The sequence below is a fragment of the Anguilla rostrata genome, chromosome 16, assembly GCF_018555375.3.
Source record: "Anguilla rostrata isolate EN2019 chromosome 16, ASM1855537v3, whole genome shotgun sequence".
Classification (NCBI taxonomy): domain Eukaryota; kingdom Metazoa; phylum Chordata; class Actinopteri; order Anguilliformes; family Anguillidae; genus Anguilla; species Anguilla rostrata.
The window spans coordinates 13,171,404-13,191,995 of NC_057948.1; the positions used below are offsets into that span (position 1 = coordinate 13,171,404).

Genomic DNA, 20,592 nt, shown 5'->3' on the forward strand with positions numbered 1-20,592 from the left:
ATCTTAATGTAACTACAGCAAGTCCATTTAAATGTACCATATAAAAACATCTAACCAGGCAAAGACAAGATTCCATACTGCCATTTGAAAGTTACCCAGGTAACTGAAGCTACCTAATGGGCACAGTGCTGCAGTTATACTGTGCTAACTGTACTGGAGGTACCCCATGGGTGAGGTGTTGCAGGAACACTGTGCTAACTGTACTGGAGGTACCCCATGGGTGAGGTGTTGCAGGAACACTGTGCTAACTGTACTGGAGGTATCCCATGGGTGAGATGTTGCAGTAACACTGTTCTGGAATTCGAGCTGATGAGTGGATTTACCTGATGGGCACAGTGCTGTTCTTCTGGTTCCACCACGATTTAGGCGGGTTCAGGTAGCGACACCACAGCTCCCAGTCAAAGCCCTGTGCAGACAGGGGGTACTCCTCGATCTCAAATGTGTCATATTTGATGTTGTCAAATGATGGGGATATTATTCGAGTTCTATCCTCCTTAATTCTCTGCAGAACAGGTTCAGCCCTGGAAGAACAGACCTGAAAATGAAAAAATCTTTCCCAACAGAACACGTTTCTTCAGAAAGTTGCAGTATCAGTGGAAAAAAATAAAAAATGTGAAAATGAACAAATATGAGATGACAGATCTCTGATGATGCTGGATGGAGGTGATGGCAAGGACTATGTAATCTTTTCCATCCTGCCAGTAATTGCACAAAATGAAATGTATTCATGATGAAAACTCTCCCCTGTGGCTGAGGGTTGTGTGCTCAACAAAGAATTTCAGATAGCAGATCTACAGTTAGCTCCTGTTTCAGAGCTGGCAGCTGACAGAGCTAACAGAATACAGTTGTACAATTAGCAGAGATCTCTATAGCTGCAATACAGCATATCCAGCACCGACTGATAAGAGAACAAGAGCTGCAGAACCACTTCCCTTCGATTCAGAGTGACTGGAGATAACGAATAGGAAGTTTAGTTAACATGCAGAGTAAGTCCACACATCCTATTGATCATTGACCTTTACACAAAACCTCCATGGTAGGTGTGTGTATTTAAACAGATGATTTATGTGAGATGATTAATGCAGAGGATCACCACTCCCTCTCATTGACAGCAGGCAGAAGAAATTACCAACAGTTAAATGTTGATTTTTTTTTTATTTTATTTTGCTCAGCTCACTTATTAGGTAGTCTGAGCTACGAAAATGACTGATTGAATACAATATAGCAACTGCAAATAATCTGTTATCAGTACGCAATCTTGGAAATATGCAATTTGCATAGGTGAAGACTGTTTCTAAGCTTCTTACACCAGCACAAAATAACATTACTTGTTAAATAAACTTACCCCATTTACTGTATCATTGTACTAATTAAAACATTAATAGCCACATTGTTTTAATGATTGATACTAAAAAATGATACATGCTGTAAATCCTTATTTGATTCAAGGTGACATGTTTCCTGCAGGACGTATGGTCAACAGGCACTTTCTGGACGTGGCTCTGGCGCAGTTTGTGAGGTTAGCAGGTACTTCCTGTAAGTGGCTCACCAGCCGATGTTGAACTCCACGTGGGCATCGAACAGAGCCACCACGGGGGCAGTGGCAGCCCTCCAGCCGCTGACCCGGGAGCGGATCAGCCCCTCCTGCTTGGCGTGACGGACCACCTTGATGAAGCCGGGCCGCTGCCTGTTGGTCTCATCCACAAAGTCCTGCAGCTTCTCCTTCAGCTCCTCTGCACACGGGAGAAACCACAGAGCTGCAGAGGCTCAGTCCACAATGAAAACTTACTGTAGCAAGGCTCTGCTGGCTCACAGTACAGCAAAGCTGCCTGTGACCTCACGCCTGCTTACCTCCACCCCAGTACACTTCTGCAAACGTTTTTTCAAACCATTTAAAATTACACCTCAATGTTTCAATTTAACTCAGTATTTCTCTATATTTATAAAATACCAACTAACACTTCTCTCCATTTATCTTGTAAGTCTTCAGACAAATACCATGACAGTGAAACTTAAATGATTGTAACTTTACTAATCTCTAGCTCTTTTGCAGGGGCTGTGTCCAATAGAATGGGCAGGGTAACCTCTGGAATTTGACTGGCCACCCCAGGTGCCACCCCTATTTTTCCAACTAAAATATCATATTATCATTGGCTAATATAACTGTTGGAGATAGTATTGCCCCTTGTTACTGAGTCTGTGACCCCGTCCCCCCGGCCCCAGCCGCCCCATAAAGAAAATTGTGGTAACCCCCCTGCTCTTATGGTAGTTGCTTAGCATGTGAAATGGACGTTTGTACACTGCTTTGGCTAAAAACAGCTGCTAAATGACTAAATTGTAAATTGGTGTCTCCAAGAGACTGCTTTTATGAGTTAGGGATAAGAATATGGGTTGAGACACTGGGCCCTATGTTGGATGCAGCTATGTTTCCCTTCCCTAACAGAGCCAAACTCCCCCACAGCACAACACTGTCAATCTGCCTCTTCAGATGTTCCACTCTGTTTAGCCTATTACTGTTACTCTCCCTTCAGGTTGTTAATGTTAATCTGTTGAGACGGTTAATATTCCCCTGTACAGGCTGTTAATGTTAATGTGTTCAGGCTGTTAATGTTCTTTCACTGTGCTTAATGCTGTCCCTGCCAATCTGCCTGCATCGGTTGCTGCTTGGTTCCGGTGATGAGCTGAGTCAGTCTGTTTTATCTGAGAGCTTGGTTCTCATGGCTGCAATTTGCATGGGCTGTGAGGAGATGATGGATATTGATTTATTCTTTTTAAATAGAAACGGATCGCTCTTATTTTGGCATTTTTGGTTAAAACAGAGGTGCTAATATGAGGATAAAAGATGCACAGGTTTCAGCATTCTGGCTTCATCAGTGAAACAAGTGTTAAATGCTGATGGTAACCTATATAACTAACAGCTTGACCAGGTGCACATACATAATTAGGGAGGAACTACTTCCTTAATTAACACTCCCTTGGAGAGGTATGTATATACCACTGCCATCAGCATACAACCCCAGGCCACTGTTAGCCTTACTCCTCTTTCATATGATAACAACTGAGCACTGCGTTCAATGCCAAGCAAGGCGGTGACTACACGAGAAGAATCGAGTGCCGCCAGCAGTTGAAACTTGACGTCATTGATCCTGGAAGACGGGGGTTTGGAAAACAGGAATGATAATAGTAGGTTGTCTGCGGTAAGATGTTTCTGTCACTAGAGAAAAAGAAAGCATTGACTTTAACCTGTTCTTCCAAGTTTACATCTGCCTGCATCATTCTAGGCTGTAATGCAACTGCATTTGCTACGAAAGGTCAAACTACATCAAAAAATTTTAACTATGAGCATCGTGACTCAGTATTAATTCTGAACCATGCACTTCGCCAGGCATATCGTTGCTGCCAAATTGGGTGTCAATGCAGCCTCCATAGGACATTAATGGTTCGACGTCATGCCAAGCATTTTGATACTGATCATGTGCAAACAGCTTTACTGCAGCTAAAATGTTGAGCATGAATGCAGTTACTGAATTACTTGAATTGTCACGCTTCTGTTTTTAACACAAAGGGCTGAAATAAGAGCCCAATATACAGGGTCTAATTGGCGGTTCTCCTCTAATTACCTTGTACACCTGTGGTGATGCTATAGTTAGGTAATTAAGACTGCCATCAGCGCAAAACGGTTTCACAGATGAAGCCAATATTCCAAAAATTTTTAATCTTTTAGCATCTTCATTCAGCTGAAACACAGAGCGTGGATATTGTCTGGATCCAGTTGTTAATTTCTCTACTCCAAAACCACAGTGCATTTCCAATTCTGAAAAATCTGTGCTATTAAAGCATCATCTGGACTTATGAATAATATATGCATAATAATTCACAAATATTCTGGCAGTGAGGACTTTTTCAATGTCACACCAGAGTATGAAAACTAAATGTTAGCTGGTATTCTCTTGTGGCACTGAATCACATGGATTTTTGAGATCATCATCATAGCCACAGATGTACATTAATGACTGGTGCACACTCTAAGATAAGACAGAATCAGACAGGCTACAGATAGCATCACATGAGCTGTTTTAACCTTTCTAAATGTTTACGGGGGAAGGGGAAGAAGAAGAAATACCGTCAGACTGGAAAGAGGGCTTTATCAACAAGCTCCCTAAGAAAGGAGACCTAGGCAACTGTTCCAACTATAGAGGGATTACCCTACTCTCTGTGCCAGGGAAAGTGTTAAATAGAGTCATCCTGGATAGAATGAAGGATGCAGTTGACCAACAGCTAAGAGACCAACAAGCGGGATTCAGGAAGAATTGACCTTCTCTTCGTATTATCATCAAGCAATCATTAGAGCGGACTTCCTCACTGTATGTCAACTTTGTCGACTATAAAAAAGCGTTCGACAGTGTGAACAGGGAGACCCTCTAGAAGCTTTTGAGACATTATGGAGTGCCCACTAAGCTGGTGAACCTTATCAAGAATAGCTATGCTGGAATGACTTGTAGAGTGATACATGAAGGACTGGTCACCAACCAGTTCGAGATCAAGACCGGGGTCAGACAGGGTTGCCTATTATCTCCATTCTTGTTTCTACTAGCCATCGACTGGGTAATGAGAACAAGAACTGAACAAAGAAAGAACAGAATCCAGTGGACTTTGTGGACACAGCTGGATGATCTAGACTTTGCAGACTTGGCACTACTGTCACACAGCCACCATCAGATGCAGGATAATACTACAACACTTACAGCTACCGCCTCACAAGTAGGACTTAACATCCATAAGGGAAAGACAAAGATCATGAGGATGAATGCAACCAGTGACGAACCAATCACACTTGAAGGCAGCAAGCTCGAAGAAGTAGAGTCCTTTACCTACTCAGGGAGTATCATCAACAAACAGGGAGGTACGGATGCAGATGTCAAAGCAAGAATAGGCAAGGCAAGGACAGACTTTTTACAGCTCAAGAACATCTGGTGCTCTAGAGTGATACAGCAACGAACAAAAATAAGAATCTTCAACTGATGTAAAATCAGTGCTGCTTTATGGCACCGAGACCTGCAGAATGACAAAGACCACAATCAATAAAGTGCAAACCTTCATCAACAACTGCCTAAGAAGAATTCTTAATATCCACTGGCCAGACAAAATCAGCAATAACAATCTGTGGACGAGGACACAACAACTGCCAGCAGCAGACAAAATTGGAAGAAGAAGATGGAGATGGATCGGGCACACACTACAAAAACCGGTGTCAAACACAACCAGACAAGCTTTGACATGGAACCCTCAAAGGAAGAGGAAAAGAGGCCGACCAAAGAACACCTGGCGACGGGATCTCCAGGCAGACACCAAGAGACTGGGATGCACCTGGTATCAGATAAAAAAGAAAGCTAATGACCGTGAACTCTGGAGGTCCCTTGTCGACGGCCTATACCCCAGGAGGGGTGTCAGGCATAAGTAAATGTTCACGTCAGGCTCAAACCCACCAGCAAAAGCATTTACTGTCCTCAGACATGCTAAAGAGGCTATTCCCCTTCGTGGACTAAAAAGAGAAGCAGTGCTATCATTTCAAAGATTGAAAAAGAAACTAAATTCCTTAAAGATGAGAAATCTATAGATTCTAGAGTAAATCCATCAGCTGTGCTCAATGACCTGGAAAAGCAAGTCATTCGGAGGCTGCGGCTAGCTGTAATGAGGATTTAAGGGGAGTGAGCAAAATCATTAGCGTTTAATACCTTTCTATCTGACGGCTGCCTTTTTCCACATGACTGCTGTTGACTCAGCTTTCAGCACAGTATTAAAAAAATACAAACTAAGAGGCTCGTGGGTATTCCAGTGCTTATTCATGTCTCAACACTTGACAGCACTGTTCTGAGACCAGTGATTTTATTCATTTCCTAAATCCCCATCAGATGCCCATTCGTTTTTGTGTGATGAGCAGTCATTGCAGGATATTACCCTGTGCATCGAAATTCAAGTCATTCACGTACGCCAGGAGCGCTAAAGCTAACAGCAGATTCACTGGTAAACTGGAGTGCTATTGCTAGCAGTGAATCAACCAGGAAACTGAAGCATTAATGCTAACGGTGGATCCCAGCATAAGAATATCTCCAGTAGTGGGCAGAGGGTGGTTTGAATGATCTGTCACTTCCTGTTTCTGCAGGTTGAGAGACAACTCAGCACAGAACTGCCAGCCCCTCACTGCAGATACCTCATCACACAGCACCCATCTGTAGCTACAGCTCATGTCACACCTGTCTATGCCCAACGTCAGAGTGCAATCCTTTTCCTACAGAGATTTTATTCCATTTAAATTTAACGCATTTAGCAGAAGCTTTTATCCAGAGAAACTTACATAGCTTACATTTTTTACATACATTTCATTTATACATTCATGGATATTTTTACTGAAGCAATTGAGGGTACACAATTCGTGCAAGGGTTCAATGGCAGTGCCCCACCCAGGAATTACACCTACAACCTGCAACTCCAGCTCCTTAAGCATTATTCTACACAGCCACCCTAAAGACCCCGTAAGCTTCTTTAGGAGAAACAGAGCCAGATACAGCATCACATGACAGCAGCTGCTGCTTCTAACAGAACCTGGCCAGTTCCCCACCACCACCTGTGAGTGGAGTGAATTGACTATGACCTCACAGAGACAGACAAAACATTTTTTACTCAGCTAGAGGTATATTTGCATACTGAAAAGCTTCTATGGGTTAAATACAGACTGAAAAATGCAGCAATGGAACAATACAACATAATTTTAAGAAGTGCATAACAGAGCATGGAGGCTAAATCACACAAAGTTGATGGTCTCTGTCAGACAGGATTGAAGGGGAACCATGAACAAACATGGCTTGGAGGATCGTGATCCGTGGGTCTGACCCGGCTGACCACTTGATGATAATCAACAATCTCAAAAAAGCACAAACAGCAAAGAGTGTTTCCCTCATCATAATCCCAAATGGCACAAGAAAAAAAGCATCACAAAGGATATCCTTTCTGTTGAGAACTGGAGGAAAAGCCATTTACAAGACTGGAGAGGGACAAAGGAGAATGCCAGGGCATTATTCTTGTTTTCCTCTCATTGTCTCACTGTGTGTGCTTTTTCTGGAGAGGGCTGTTTCTAGCATGTTCCACAGAGAGCTTGTGATAGAATAATTGCGTTTACTTGGAAATATCTTTGCTTACATCATAGTCCGGATTTTGTTTTGTGCTTTTCTCTTTGTATCTTCCTGTAACAGGCAGTGTGTTCTACTCAGGCGCTGCAGACCTGGTGGGTTCCTCCATGCTGCCACCAAGGGCTAGAAATATTTTCGGTTCACAGTCCTGCTTTGATCGGGTTTAATACAAACAGCCTGTGGTGTAGAAAGAGCTTCTGAAGTGTTGCCTATTATTAAAATCCGGAGGAAGTAAGAGGCCTTATACCTCTGCAACCTGCTCAGAGGCAGTCAAAGCAGGCTAGCGATGCAGGAACCCAGAAACCAATTAGTGTACTATCAAGTGACCCAAAAACTACGATCTGTATTTCAGTCATCACACTGTCAACACTGCAATCTCAAAAGGTTGTGAAAATGCATGTACTATTCAAAAACATACACATGCACCACTCTGAACTGATTAGATCTGTTTAATTCAAAATGCACATTTCTTAAGGAACTCCCAGTTTTTTGGAAATTTGGAACCAGTTCCAATTCAAAACAGAATATTTTGTCTAATTTTTAGAACTTTGTTTACCTGCTTGAACCTCAAATGTATTCCATTCGCTGAAATACATCTGGCCCCTCCTGAATGCATACAAAAAACTTCCAAAGGACGACAAGTTGTATTTATAATTAGATGACTTACAAGAGGGTGAATTGATTGGGAATAAGAATGATGATCAGCATTGCTTTGCAATTAATCATAATGAGCCTCCCGCCATAACAGGCGTAACACATTCATTACCTAAAGTCGGGCTCAGAGCTGAGAAGATCAATCCTGCAGAGCCATGGACACGGACACAGACACAGTGAACAGGAAAGCACAGCAATGATACTGTCACAGGGCCTGCTGTGTCTATTAAACACATCTAACTGACAAAAACTGCCAAAGGTGATTTCTGTCCTAGTATTGTTTATTAGTACTAATGCATGCCATGTACATTTACAACAGTGTGCTGCTTGCTCAGTGGAAATGACCATTGTGTATAAAAATTAAATTTAGTCACCTTTCTAGAAAGACTGACCGTAGCAATGTTTTGAATCTATACAGGTCTATACAGGCTGAGGGAAATGGAAACATTCTGCACAAAAGTCCTCCTGCACCTTAATTGAATTAAAAAATCCACTATTGTCTCATAAGAATGAATATTTGAAGTCAGAAGTATTCACAAAACACCCAAATCGCTAACTTGCTCACATCACATAGCCTAGTTCCACTGCTCCCCAACAAACAGTATCAGTGGAAACACCTGTCTCAGGGCATTGTGCTCCTGGGTAAATGCACTCCTCTGGAATGCAGAGAAGAAAAAGAGTGGGGATTCCTTTGGGGACAAGGGGAACGTTTGGCCCTGGGGCAATTTACTGCTTCTGACAACACACTGGGCACAGATTTACACTGCTACTGTGTTACTGTGGGAGCCAGCTCTATACACATAGCAATGCGGCTACAGAGTCAACACAGTAAACACAGAGTCACAGGTATGCACAGGTCCACCCTGTCCTGTTGTGTCTGCAGCTCTCTGGGAGATCCATGGTTAACGGATGGTAATGTCACAGTGCGGACATCCCTCACCTTAGACTCCATTTTGAGTTCACTGTCTGTCACATGCCGGTCGCTTACTGTTGAATTTGTTGGCGGATTTCTCTGTAAATTTTTTGTAAAATGAACTTATCAGCAGCTTTTGCTGCTGTCTATAATAGCGGGGACAACAAAAAGGTGCATACCCTAACAGTGTGATGAGGTAGGTAGGTAGGGATGGAAATGCTCCCATTTTTTACAGTAGGAAAATCCAGCTTACAAAGAAACACTACATACATTCAACCTCTCATTTATATAGTCTGCTTATGCCAGTGTTTCCTAACCAGTGTGCCAGGTGTGAAAAACCTTTTCTTTTTTATTATTATTATTCAAAAGTTCAAATGAATTTTTAAAAATGAACAAATCCCATTGCCATTCCGCACATCTATAACTGGGCCACACTGGCCCTCTGCCTCTAATAAGCAGCTACCCCGTGCTTTCCTAATGACTGCAGATCCACACTGCCAATTTGCGGCTCATATTTAACTACAGCCGTTTGGTTTTCTCCACTAATTAGCTTTATTAAGTCAAATTGCCCTGTCAAAGTCACTGTAAAGGACCTGACAGCAGCATAGGAGCTGAGCCGTAGTGCAAGGAGTTCCAGTCTCAACAATTTTCACTGCAACTACGGCAACGGCAAAACTGTGATTTTTCTATTAAATGGATGAAAAAAATCAAAATATTGCCAATTCAACAAAAGAAATACATATTTTAAGTGAATTATTTACAAAAATACATAAAGCTATCATGTTGGGCCCAAATTTGTTTGTCGAAATCAAGGACTGAGTCTTGCTACCCCTTTTCCGTGCTCCTGAAAATAACCATAACGTCAACCCTAACACTTACTGTGTTACCCTAACTCTAATTCTAACCATAACCCTAATTATATCCCTGGGATTTAGGTAAAATACAGGACTTCAATTAAAATGGATGAAATAGCACTGATGTGAGAAGACAATTTCCTTATTAGTTCTAACACAGTTCTAGGGGGTAGACTGACAGAACTGTTCTGTGGGTAGACTAGCCCCAGATAATTTCTAACAGGTCAGAGAGCTGAGCTGAGGGATGCACAGGAAGCAGACCTATCCTAGCATCCCTACACTGGCTGCCAGTCTCTTTTAGAACTGGTTTTAAAATTTTACTCATCACTTTCAAGGTCAGGTCTGGTCTAGCACCGACATACTTTCAGATTTCAGATTTACATTCCCCCTATGAGCAAACCCGTAGCCTGAGATCCTCGGGCAAAGCACTGTTGGTCATTCCAAAGTCTGGGTTAAAAACAAAAGGAGACCGGGCATTTGCGATTAGAGCTCCTAGACTTTGGAACGCCCTGCCTGAGGATATCAGGCTCGCTGAGTCAATGCCTCGTTTTAAATCTCTTCTTAAAACACATTTTTACAAAGTTGCTTTTAATGTTTTAGCCACTTAATACCTATTCTACTCTTATTTTTATATTTTTTAACATCCTGTTATTTACTATATTCTTTTAACCTTGTATCTGTATCTGTTCCTCTGTTTGGCCCTCTTTCATGCTGCTCCCATTTTCATTAATTTATTCATATACTTTGTTTTAACGTGTCCCTTAAGCTGTCGTCTACACCTTGTATTATTTTATTTCTTTTATGTGTGTAAAGCACTTTGTAACTTTGTTTTTGAAAAGTGCTATACAAATAAAGTTTATTATTATTATTATTATTATTATTATCAGGAGGGAGCCAGGATGAGCTGAATGGCCTGTACTAGTCAGCATGCGCACTTATGTTCTTACATGTTCTCGTACACAGGCTTGCTTCTGAGATGCTCTACGTTACTCATGGCCATCATCACTTAGCTCATCTGCTGAGCTCAGTGGGACCACACTGTGAGATGTGGGGCCATCTGACTGGCCAAGCTGGGCTGATAGAGGGCTTCAGTGTGCCCTCTTCCGTTCCTTGACAAGTCCCGCAGAATACACCAACATGCTGATGATGTAATGTTTAGCCAGAGCCATATGACACATGCTAATGATCTATGCAACAGTCAGCGGCTGTGAGCGTGACACTTCAATCTGCTTGAATCATTTCCACTGAAAAGCGGCTTTGTGACAGTGTCTCTGTCAATAAAGCTGCATCTATCAATTAGCGTGAATAAGAGTTAGAGGTAAATAAAATCTTCAAATCTGTTTTGACACCAGATGGTCAAACAGGAGACAACATTTATCGGCCATCATAGCAGCAGCCCTGGCAATAAGGACAAAGAGAAATCTATCAGTGCAGATATGATAGAATTCTATTGCAAACAAGTTGGCAAGTCATTATCAGAATGTCAAACAGGACGTGAGTGGATTTCCAGAACAGAAACCCCGGAGAGCTGTTTCAGAAGACGAAAATGCTACAAGCACTATTTGATGTTCCTTTCTTTTATGTAAAAAAACTGGAAGGTTTGGTAGTGAGTGGCTCACTTCACCCCTCACACAGTTGAAATCGGGGTGCTCTGGTTGAGTGGCACAAACAGAGGCAGCACTAAAATGCAGTGGGTGGGGCAAGGCAGGGGGTGCATCACAATTGTTAGAACTTGCCTCAGCTGCAGTTCTCTTGCTACGCTCACAACCTAGGCACAATAGTTGCTGAGATTGCTATGTACATAATCTAATTTTACAGCCATAATTTATTCTGTTAGCAGATACTCTGATCCAGAGGGACTTATGGAAAGTGTGTTCAGCCAAGGTGGATGAGAAAACAGGGTATTACAAAGACACAGTCACTGCAAGAAAAGCCTTTTCCCAGAAGTCCCACTTTACAAGCCATCCCGCAGCACTGGCATGAAAGAGAGGGGGATGAAAGCAGAGGATAAAAGCGCTGGGACTCACCGTTGCTGCTGTTGTCATCCACCAGTATGAACTCTTTGAGGAGGTGGGGGGGCGTTCTTTGGATGGCGGAGTGGACGGAGCGCAGGATGACGGACAGCGCCTCGTTTACAAAAATAAACACGATGCTAACCTGTGGGAGGTTTGGGGGATACGAGCTGTTTTTGCACCTGGAGGGAGACAGAAGAGAGTACATCATTTTGATACCTTTGCTGGATTTGGCAGAAAGCTTTACTTCAGGAGCCACTGGGGCCATCTGTTTGGAAAAAAAAAAGTTTTGTTTGCTTCATGTTGACCTGGCTGCATGAGAAAAAACCATCTAATGGATTTTAATGGAATTTGGAATAGTTAAATTATCATCAGAAAACATCAATTCAACTAGTGTATACTTTCAAACAGATATTCAATTAAATAAACAAATGCCCATATGTCTTCATAAAGTGTTCTAGTCAATCAAACATCCAATCTATTAATCAATAAACATTCCTCAGCTGGAATACACGACCGTAAAAGTAAACTGACCCTTGGTTTCAATCAGAATCTGAAGTTAAGTCCGGGCTCAGAATATTCCATTTCTGGAGTTTCTGATTATTTCAGTTTGTGTATGTTTTCAGTTAGCCCAGCCGAATTGTGCAGTAAAGGATATTTTATACAATTACAAAAATTTCTGCCAACCAGTCTTGGTAATATCTGGTACAGTGCCATTCAAGGATTTGGGGTCTAAAGCAAGAAAATACACTTAAAGTAACTCCAAAGCAGCTTACACAGTGACATTAGGTTTCCAGAGGCTGTACATATAAACATGCAAATTTTATAGGATTTAATCAGAATTGTAAATATAAATATGCGGGGTAGATTCACTAAGAGAAAATACATAGAGCAGTTATTGTGCCACAGCTGCAAATGCTATCTGCACTAATCGATTCACTGCAGCGTTCATGCAAATCAAGTAACCATCCATTCACACAACCACACCCAAACATTAACAGTTAATGTGCAAAAATATGTTTAATACGTTTTAGTAATGAAACATGGTGTTTCATCCATTAGATCAGCCTTCATAAGATATTTTATGAGTGACAGTCACAGTTTCGTCTTCTCTATTGCATTAGTTTACATAAGGTTTGAGGCAGCTCCTCATCTCAGTTGTCTGAGCACAATTATTTTCTTTTTTTTTAAACTCAAGACAGGTCTTGGTGTCATTTTATCTCCAAACAAAAATAATAAAAGGCTTTGCTTTTTAAGTTTTACTCACAGCTATTTTTGAAGATGTGCAAGCGATGATTCAATAACATTAATTGGAAGCTTGCCTGTCATTTTACAAGGGATTCATTTAAATTTGGCACACAAATAATTGTGCAGGAATAATGACTAAAAAAGGAACCACTGATCAGCAGACTAGTTCAACTGAAAAGACCAGAAAATGGACCTTTTCAATATTTACTGCAATGTAACGTAAAACCATGCGGACCAAATTGGAATGAAATAAATCTTATATCTTCTTCTATGGGACTCAGAAAACAAATTGGTGCCTGGAGAGTAATTACTTCAATGTGAATAAATTTTAGAGCTTAAAAAGTAATGTCCAAAATAATTTAATTTGGCCAGGGTAAATTCAGTTTTGAATGGACTTCAATGGGGGAATTTTTGTTTTGGAACACCGCTGGCACCTGATGGGCTAGACTTGTTTCGGCCCAACGCTTCTCAGACCAGAGATACATGGCAGCCTGTTCATAAACTCAATCATATTCCACCTAAACGGTCCACTAAAATACAGTACATGGCCAAAGGTTTGTGGACATCTGGCTTCCAGCATCTCATCCAAAATGATGGGCATTAATATGGAGTTGGTCCACCCTAATCCAATTGCCTCTTTATATACAGTAGATATGAATATATTTTCCCAGCATGCCCTGCCAGCCTCTGTCTGGCAGATTACCCATCAGGCCTCAGGTCAGGGATGGGCCGGTCCAGGGCAAGCCGGTCACTGAGGTAGCTGTTGTATCCGTAGTACTGGAACTTCTTCAGTGCAACGCGTCGGGTCTCAGGGCTCAGGTCCTGACCCCAGCGGGAGAACAGCGATGAGTCCGAGAAAGACTCTGCCGCTGTGTTCTCATCTGCCTTTGGAGGCGTCTCTGTGGGTGGGGAGGGAAAAGAATGTTAGTCCAATGTTAATGCAACATTAGCCTGACATTTCTGCATCTGCATTGTGTTTTACATACCAGGAAAACACAAACCCTACCTCTGAATAGCCATGTTTCACATTCCAGAATAGCACAAACCATGTCTCAGAAAAGTGCTTTACACAACCTGTGCCTTTGAATAGAGCATTACATTCTAGAATAACAAACCATGCCTCTGAATAGCACTTTCCATACCAAAATAACACAGAATAAGCCTGTGAAAGTACAATGCTCTAGGGAGGATCATAAACTGGATTGGGCTACATTACAGCTCCTCAAACAGCCTGTCCGTATGTGTGACTGCTTTGTCTACCAGAGAAATCTAATTGAATTTAAATAGACCCTCTAAATTACCTTCTTCAGCAATTCACCACTAATTTGTTGTGTACCAAAAGGCTGGGATTTAATACGCCTCCTTCTTTTAAAGACATGGTCTTCAGTGATAACACCCCAAACAGCTGTTATACTGTAGGGCACTGAATTCACTCACAGCATCAATAACGCACAGAAATACAGCTGGGAGCTCTACTGTATTTACGAACATCGATTTTACAAAAAAACAGTCCTCATAAAACATATGGAATATTAAAATGTGCTCTGAGGGTAATTAAAGAAAGCTAATGAATAGCATGGTTATATTAATATGGCCACTACAGTGCATTTCCTCACATACAGTAATTAATCTCTGCCGGTGTCCCACTGCAGTTACTGCTCTTCTCTTTACAGCCAATCATACAGCACCTACCAGGCCCTGGATGGACAGAGTATTTCACCTATGCTGCCAGATTTTCCACATTTTCCAATTGCTTTAAACAGTAATACAACTGGATAATGGTCCAAAATATCACCAATTTCCATAACATGCCTTCCTAAGATTTCTTTTCCCTCTGTTCAATTATTAACGTGACCTCTCCTGTCAGAGAGGCACACAGAACAGGACATGATAAAGAGAAAATAACAATAGCAGTGTGTGCAGAGCATTTGTGATGACTCCTTTCTCCTTATTGTGAGCACTCAGGATGCTGCTATTGGTTCTCTGTAGCCTAGATACACACCTAATGCTGTTACCACACAGTCCCTGTAGTTCACCTGCATGGCAGATATTACTACAGAGGCATCATGCTAGAGAAAGAACAGACTTCTGGATAAACTGTACTGTAATTCAGCCCAGTGAAAAGTACACTGTCCCGAGATCAGCCATGAACACCACCGTAATTTAGAGCCAACAGGGGGAAGATGGAGGCTGGGGCCAAGGGATGGTGCAGACGCTGCTGGGTCAAAGGCAGGTCCTGTTAGCAACCGGCACTGAGACAGTGCACCTCAACGATGCTACATTAAGAGGCAGACACTTCTTTGGTTTTAGTCAAATGAGGAAAGAAATACTTTCCTACTTGAATTGAAAATGGCTTTGCAATTAGGCTATATTCAAATGTATAGACTTCATATTCATTGCTTGATTATCCTGGCCAACATTTTCACGATATACAATGTTATTTATATAATTATTGAAATAAGCTTAAACAGTATTTAAACATACTGCAATGACTTAAAAATACTAATATATACTAATCAGAAAACATCTGTTGTTAAAACGTTTTATTGGCCATGCCAATAACTAGTTTAACAAAATAACAGAATTCAGACAAAACAATGTTGATAATAGTGAATTTATAGACTGCCAGGTGTTGCATTCGGCTAAAGCGCTTGTGCTCAGTACAGTGATGGGCTGTAAGGTCGAGGATGGAATCCTGAACATGCAGGGCACTGCATAGTCCGCCACAGTGCTGCCAAGGCAGAGAGAGAGAAAATTAGCTGGCATTCACCTGCTTCATCTACTCCTCTGGATGATTGTGTAACTGCTGTCTTTCTCTGTGAATTATTATTATGGAGTCAGGCTAAGTATTGCTGTATTGCTGAAAGCTTGACAGAGAGCAGCAGTAGCCTATATACTTTTGCCATAATGAAAATGGATTAATGCATTTCCTTCTGAAATTAAAGTTTGTCAGCATTATTGGTCGCTTTCAGTTAAGATTCACAGGGCTACATGTGCCAGACATGTTGGCAATGCTTCAGGCCGTGTAGTAAAGCCCTAGGCTGTATTTCTTCACATTAATCTACATAACCGACCCAGTAACTATCCCAACAGCAAGCTGCACTCTCCGATCAAACAAAACAGGTTCAATATGATTCAAGGGAACAGTGGGAGAGTTCATTGTCATACAGTAGTTGATTTCAGGTCATTGTTAGCCATTGTCAGAAAAACACAGCTCTACTCCCTACTAGGGATAGGCACTCTAGCATTTGAGTACTCGAAAGATAAAGACTGTTCAAGCACTATACAGTACCCCGGAAACTTTTTAAAAATAAATTCATATGAATTAACGTCTTTTGTTTTATTCTTTTTTTACAAATTGCAGCTTTAGCAGTTTGATGCTTTATGGGTAATGATGTAAGTTTCAGAAATCCTTGCTCCGCAGTTTAGTTCTTTCGGCAGGTGTTGTGACTTTAAAGTGGAAAAGTTCTCAATATTGTCGGCCTCCTGAAGGATACAAACCCAATCAACACCAATGATCTTTGAAAATTGTTGATGATTCTAAGCAGTTTCTTCAGTTTCTTTGAAAATTACGTCAAAATTGTATATCACATTAAATCTCCACATAAGGATTTTTTTTAGTCAACCAAAATTTCATTTAAGGTTAAAATAATATATTAATTTAGCAGAAATTTGTTCCGCCTATTGCTATGTTTTTCCAAAGCATGCTTTTTTGTCTTTAACAGAACATGAAACACATCATGCTCAAACTGCATTTGGCCTTCCAAAAATATAAAGAAGGGTTGGGCTACCGTCCGTTCTTTTTTACTTCTTTAAGGTTTGTTTTGGTACAACAAGTACATTGCGAGGTTTCAGTCTTTGATGAAGCATACTGTCACTGACACGTTATGGGGAAGGAGAGCTCATCAACAACTCTTTTGACAGGGGCCATCAAACATTCCATTACAACTGACAAGGACTGGAATCTTCATCCCAGAACATTCTAGAATCTACATTGCCACACTGTTTCTCCCAGCATGTTGCAATATGGTGAAATTGCATAGGCCTATCCTATAGGCTACAAACCACACTGTAGGCTACATTAAGGTTGACAGTTCCCATCCAAAACTGCCGGAAAATCATGTAAAGCACTAAAAACGGAGGAAATCTCAGAAATGGTAAAAACGGGAAAAGGATCTGCTAAAAATAGCAATAATCATGGGATCCTCCCCCGCCAGGAGCGAACGAGCGCTCGAATACACTATCAAAATTCTCCCCAGGTACTCGAGCACTAAAAATCATCCAATTGCCCATCCCTACTCCCTACCACTCCCCTAGACATGGATTTCACTTTAATAGGCCCACTAGCATCTTCAAACTCTGATTGAGCTTGATGTTACATTAAGAGTTCAAACCTCAACATGGAAAAAGCACTGCTCTATTTTTTTGATTGCTTCTCCTCCCGGCCAGTCCGTGTGTGGGCACAAATCCATTTCTCAAGCGGAAATCTGGAGCTCAACGGCTCTCATAAGTCACGTGACATGAATCCCATTATACAAATGAATCAGGACTGAAAAGAGGTTATGGAATAGTGCACCTCTTCATTGTACTTCCAGATCACAGGCTTCAGCACAAACAGGTCTGAAGCTCAGAGCTCAGGCTTCAGTCCTGAGCACAGACTTCAGCTGTCAGCTTCAGGAGAAACGAAGCCAGGGCTCCGGTGTGTGAAACCCGCTTCAGTTCACAACAAGTGAACAGTACAGTACTGGTGTACTGCTACAATATAAGTCTTCTTACAAAGGGACAAGGCTGTGTTGTGAGAGACTATAATTTCTCCATTTGATCAATAAGACTGTAGAGATGGAGCATTGTTCAGCTTTCCCAAAGGCACTCACACACGCTCCTCTCTAATGGCAGTCCCTGGGATGGAGGATATAATTTCTCTCCTTACAGCGCACAAACCCAGTTATTCTATTCTACTCTCAGGTAGGTAGCACCCACCTGAAAAGTAAATTACATCAAATCTGACACTGAGACCAAAGCCTCACAGGTCAGGATATCACACGAGTAGCACACAAAGAACACAATGGCCTTGGGTAAATATCCAGTGAGCATTAAAAGAGAAAATATGGTACACATGAGCAATCAAAACCAGAACGCAAGAAAAAACATACGGTTTCACATCTAGAATCAATGGACTCTTCCAACAATCTCAGCAGAAAATGGCCAAAATGAAACATTTGCAGTTCCGGAAGCCCAAACTGTTCTGTCCTACACCCGAGCGAATAAACAAATCGATCACAGAGACTGATGAGGATTTGGTAAATGTCCAATTTTTCCACATGAATCTCCCTCCTCAGCCCCCCGCTGATGATGCATCCCCTTCCCTCTCAGGACGCCTGCAGCTCCACACTAGCGCAGCGAGCTGTGGGGTCTGTGCAGTCTGTCTCTGAGACAGATGGGTAGATGTGGCATGGCGTGCCCCAGCCGAGACTGTGACCATTCCCTGCTGTCTGAGCAGGAGCAGAGCTTCCTGAAAGCTCTCAGAGGGAGGGCGGGCTATGAGAGGCCGTTTAACCCATAAATCATACGACATCTCACACACACAATTATACTCTCACATACATCATTATACTCTCTCATACACACCAACATACTCTCTCACACACACCAACATACCCTCCCACACACACAATCATGCTCTCTCACACACACCAACATACCGTCCCACACACACCATTATACTGTTACACACACCAACATACCGTCGCGCATGCACCATCATACTCTCTCACACACAAGACCAGGTAAGATCACCAGGTGGACACTGTACCAGCATAGGCAGGCACTAGATTTCCTTGAAAAACAAATTATAGATAAACTTAACATTGTAAGATTTGTAAACCAGAGAAACATAAACCCAAAAGCTGTTTCGTACATGACAGTTTATAACTGTCGCCCACGTTTTGCAAACACAATCCTCGTTTTATGATTACGAAACATTACGCCTTCAGTTTTCAATTTACAAGTCTCCACATTCTATCTCACACAGTCAATCATTCTCTCACATACTCCTATGAAATATCTCAAATGCTTGCTGTATGTAAGAAAATTTATGTGAGCATAAGAGGTTTTACATTTATATGTGAGAGTATGACTGTGTCTGTGAGAAGAATTACTGTGTGTGAGTTTGATGGTGTGTGTGCCTGAGTTATGATTCTGGGTGAGAGACTATGATGGTGTGTGAGACAGTATAATGGTGTATGTGAGAAAGTATGATGGTGTATGTGAGAGTATGCTTGTGTGTGTGAGGAAGCATGATGGTGTATGTGAGAATATAATGGTGTATTTGAGAGAATATAATGCTGTACATGAAATCAAGTATGATTTATGGCCTCAATGGCCTCTCATAGAGGGCCTCTCACACACCCACACACACACACACACAGTGTAAAATAAAGCCTAGTTAATTCATTTGGCTGCAGCTTGTTTAAAAGTGGTGCTATAGCTGTAGTGAGCAGCAGACTGTGGGGGAACAGAAGAGTGAGTGTGCGTGTGTGGTTAGGGCACACACAAACACACACACACACTCGCTTTCTCTCTCTGTCTCTCTCTCTCTCTCACACACACACACACACACATGCACACACTTCTGTTCCCCCAACACCCTTCTGTTCACTACAGATATAGCACCACTTTAAAAGAAGCTGCAGCCAAATGAATTATTCAGGCATCATTTTACACGCAGGCTGGACGACTAAAGAGATATTTCGCCCTGTGTTTTAGCCAAAATGAGCCATGTCCTTGACTTCACTAATAATAAAGCAGTGGAATAATTACATTAGGGCTTTGGCCCAGTCAAGCCCAGTAGTCACACCACTCTGTAAGGGACCTTAGTTCTGTGTAATGGCTATAGCCAAGTAGGGCTGCACTTGAAGTACTTGATGAGATGAGAGGCCTCCTCAGACAGACAAGTCCTGATTCAGTATGGTCGTTAAAGCCCCCAAAGCCCCATGGAACTTATCTGGGTAAATAATGTGGTGTTCAATGTGTGTCCCTAAGCTATGATGTTACACAAAGTATCTAATTAAACCAAGCGTCATTACTTTTTAAACCTATCTCTATAGCATGATCGGTACAGTTACAAAACACCCTCTCCACAGAACTACAGACCTCTGACAAGAAACACATCAAGTATTCTAGAAGAATGTGTCTGTTCATGCCAGCTGTCTCAAGCGAGTTCCCAGTTGTGTGATGGTTACATTGTGCTCAGTGTAATTTCTCTTTGAAATACTATTTTAAATGCTAGCACTGAGCACAACTCATGATAGAAATACCCATTCACAGACAGCCTTCAGAGCGGTTTATTCAGAGAATCGTGTGACCAACAATCAGCAAGAAAAGCAAGGCAGTCCTATGTAAGAATGCTTTATGAACATTACCACTTCAGCTTATCGGATTCTCAAGAGGAAAGCCTTGGATTTTACTGACAATTTTTGTCTTTTTTCCCCATATCATACTTTTATGATACAATATGTTATCCTTTTTTGTTGAAAGCAAAACATTTCATTTATACATTTCATTATATTTGGCGGCAGGGACATGCAGAGGGAAATATTAGGCGATAATGCACACTGTTGCTCTGGTAACATGGCTGTGAGCTGAAACACAGCCCATTTCTGTTCCCATTCTGGATAAAATAATATGGTCTTTTTTTAAAAAGAAAAGCTGGCCGTGCATGGTCA

At 41.7% G+C, this 20,592-nt stretch overlaps 1 protein-coding gene across 1 annotated transcript in view; it reads right to left on the reverse strand.

Annotated features, from left to right (window-relative positions):
* The window catches only part of LOC135241972 (polypeptide N-acetylgalactosaminyltransferase 18-like), an 81,488-nt gene that overhangs the window by 35,643 nt on the left and 25,253 nt on the right, over positions 1 to 20,592 (reverse strand). The window contains exons 2-5 of the mRNA XM_064312802.1: positions 13,572 to 13,767; positions 11,636 to 11,802; positions 1,550 to 1,733; positions 324 to 521 (exon numbers count right to left, since the gene is read on the reverse strand). Coding sequence (XP_064168872.1) covers positions 324 to 521; positions 1,550 to 1,733; positions 11,636 to 11,802; positions 13,572 to 13,767 — 745 coding nt within the window. The remainder of the gene's footprint in view (positions 1 to 323; positions 522 to 1,549; positions 1,734 to 11,635; positions 11,803 to 13,571; positions 13,768 to 20,592) is intronic.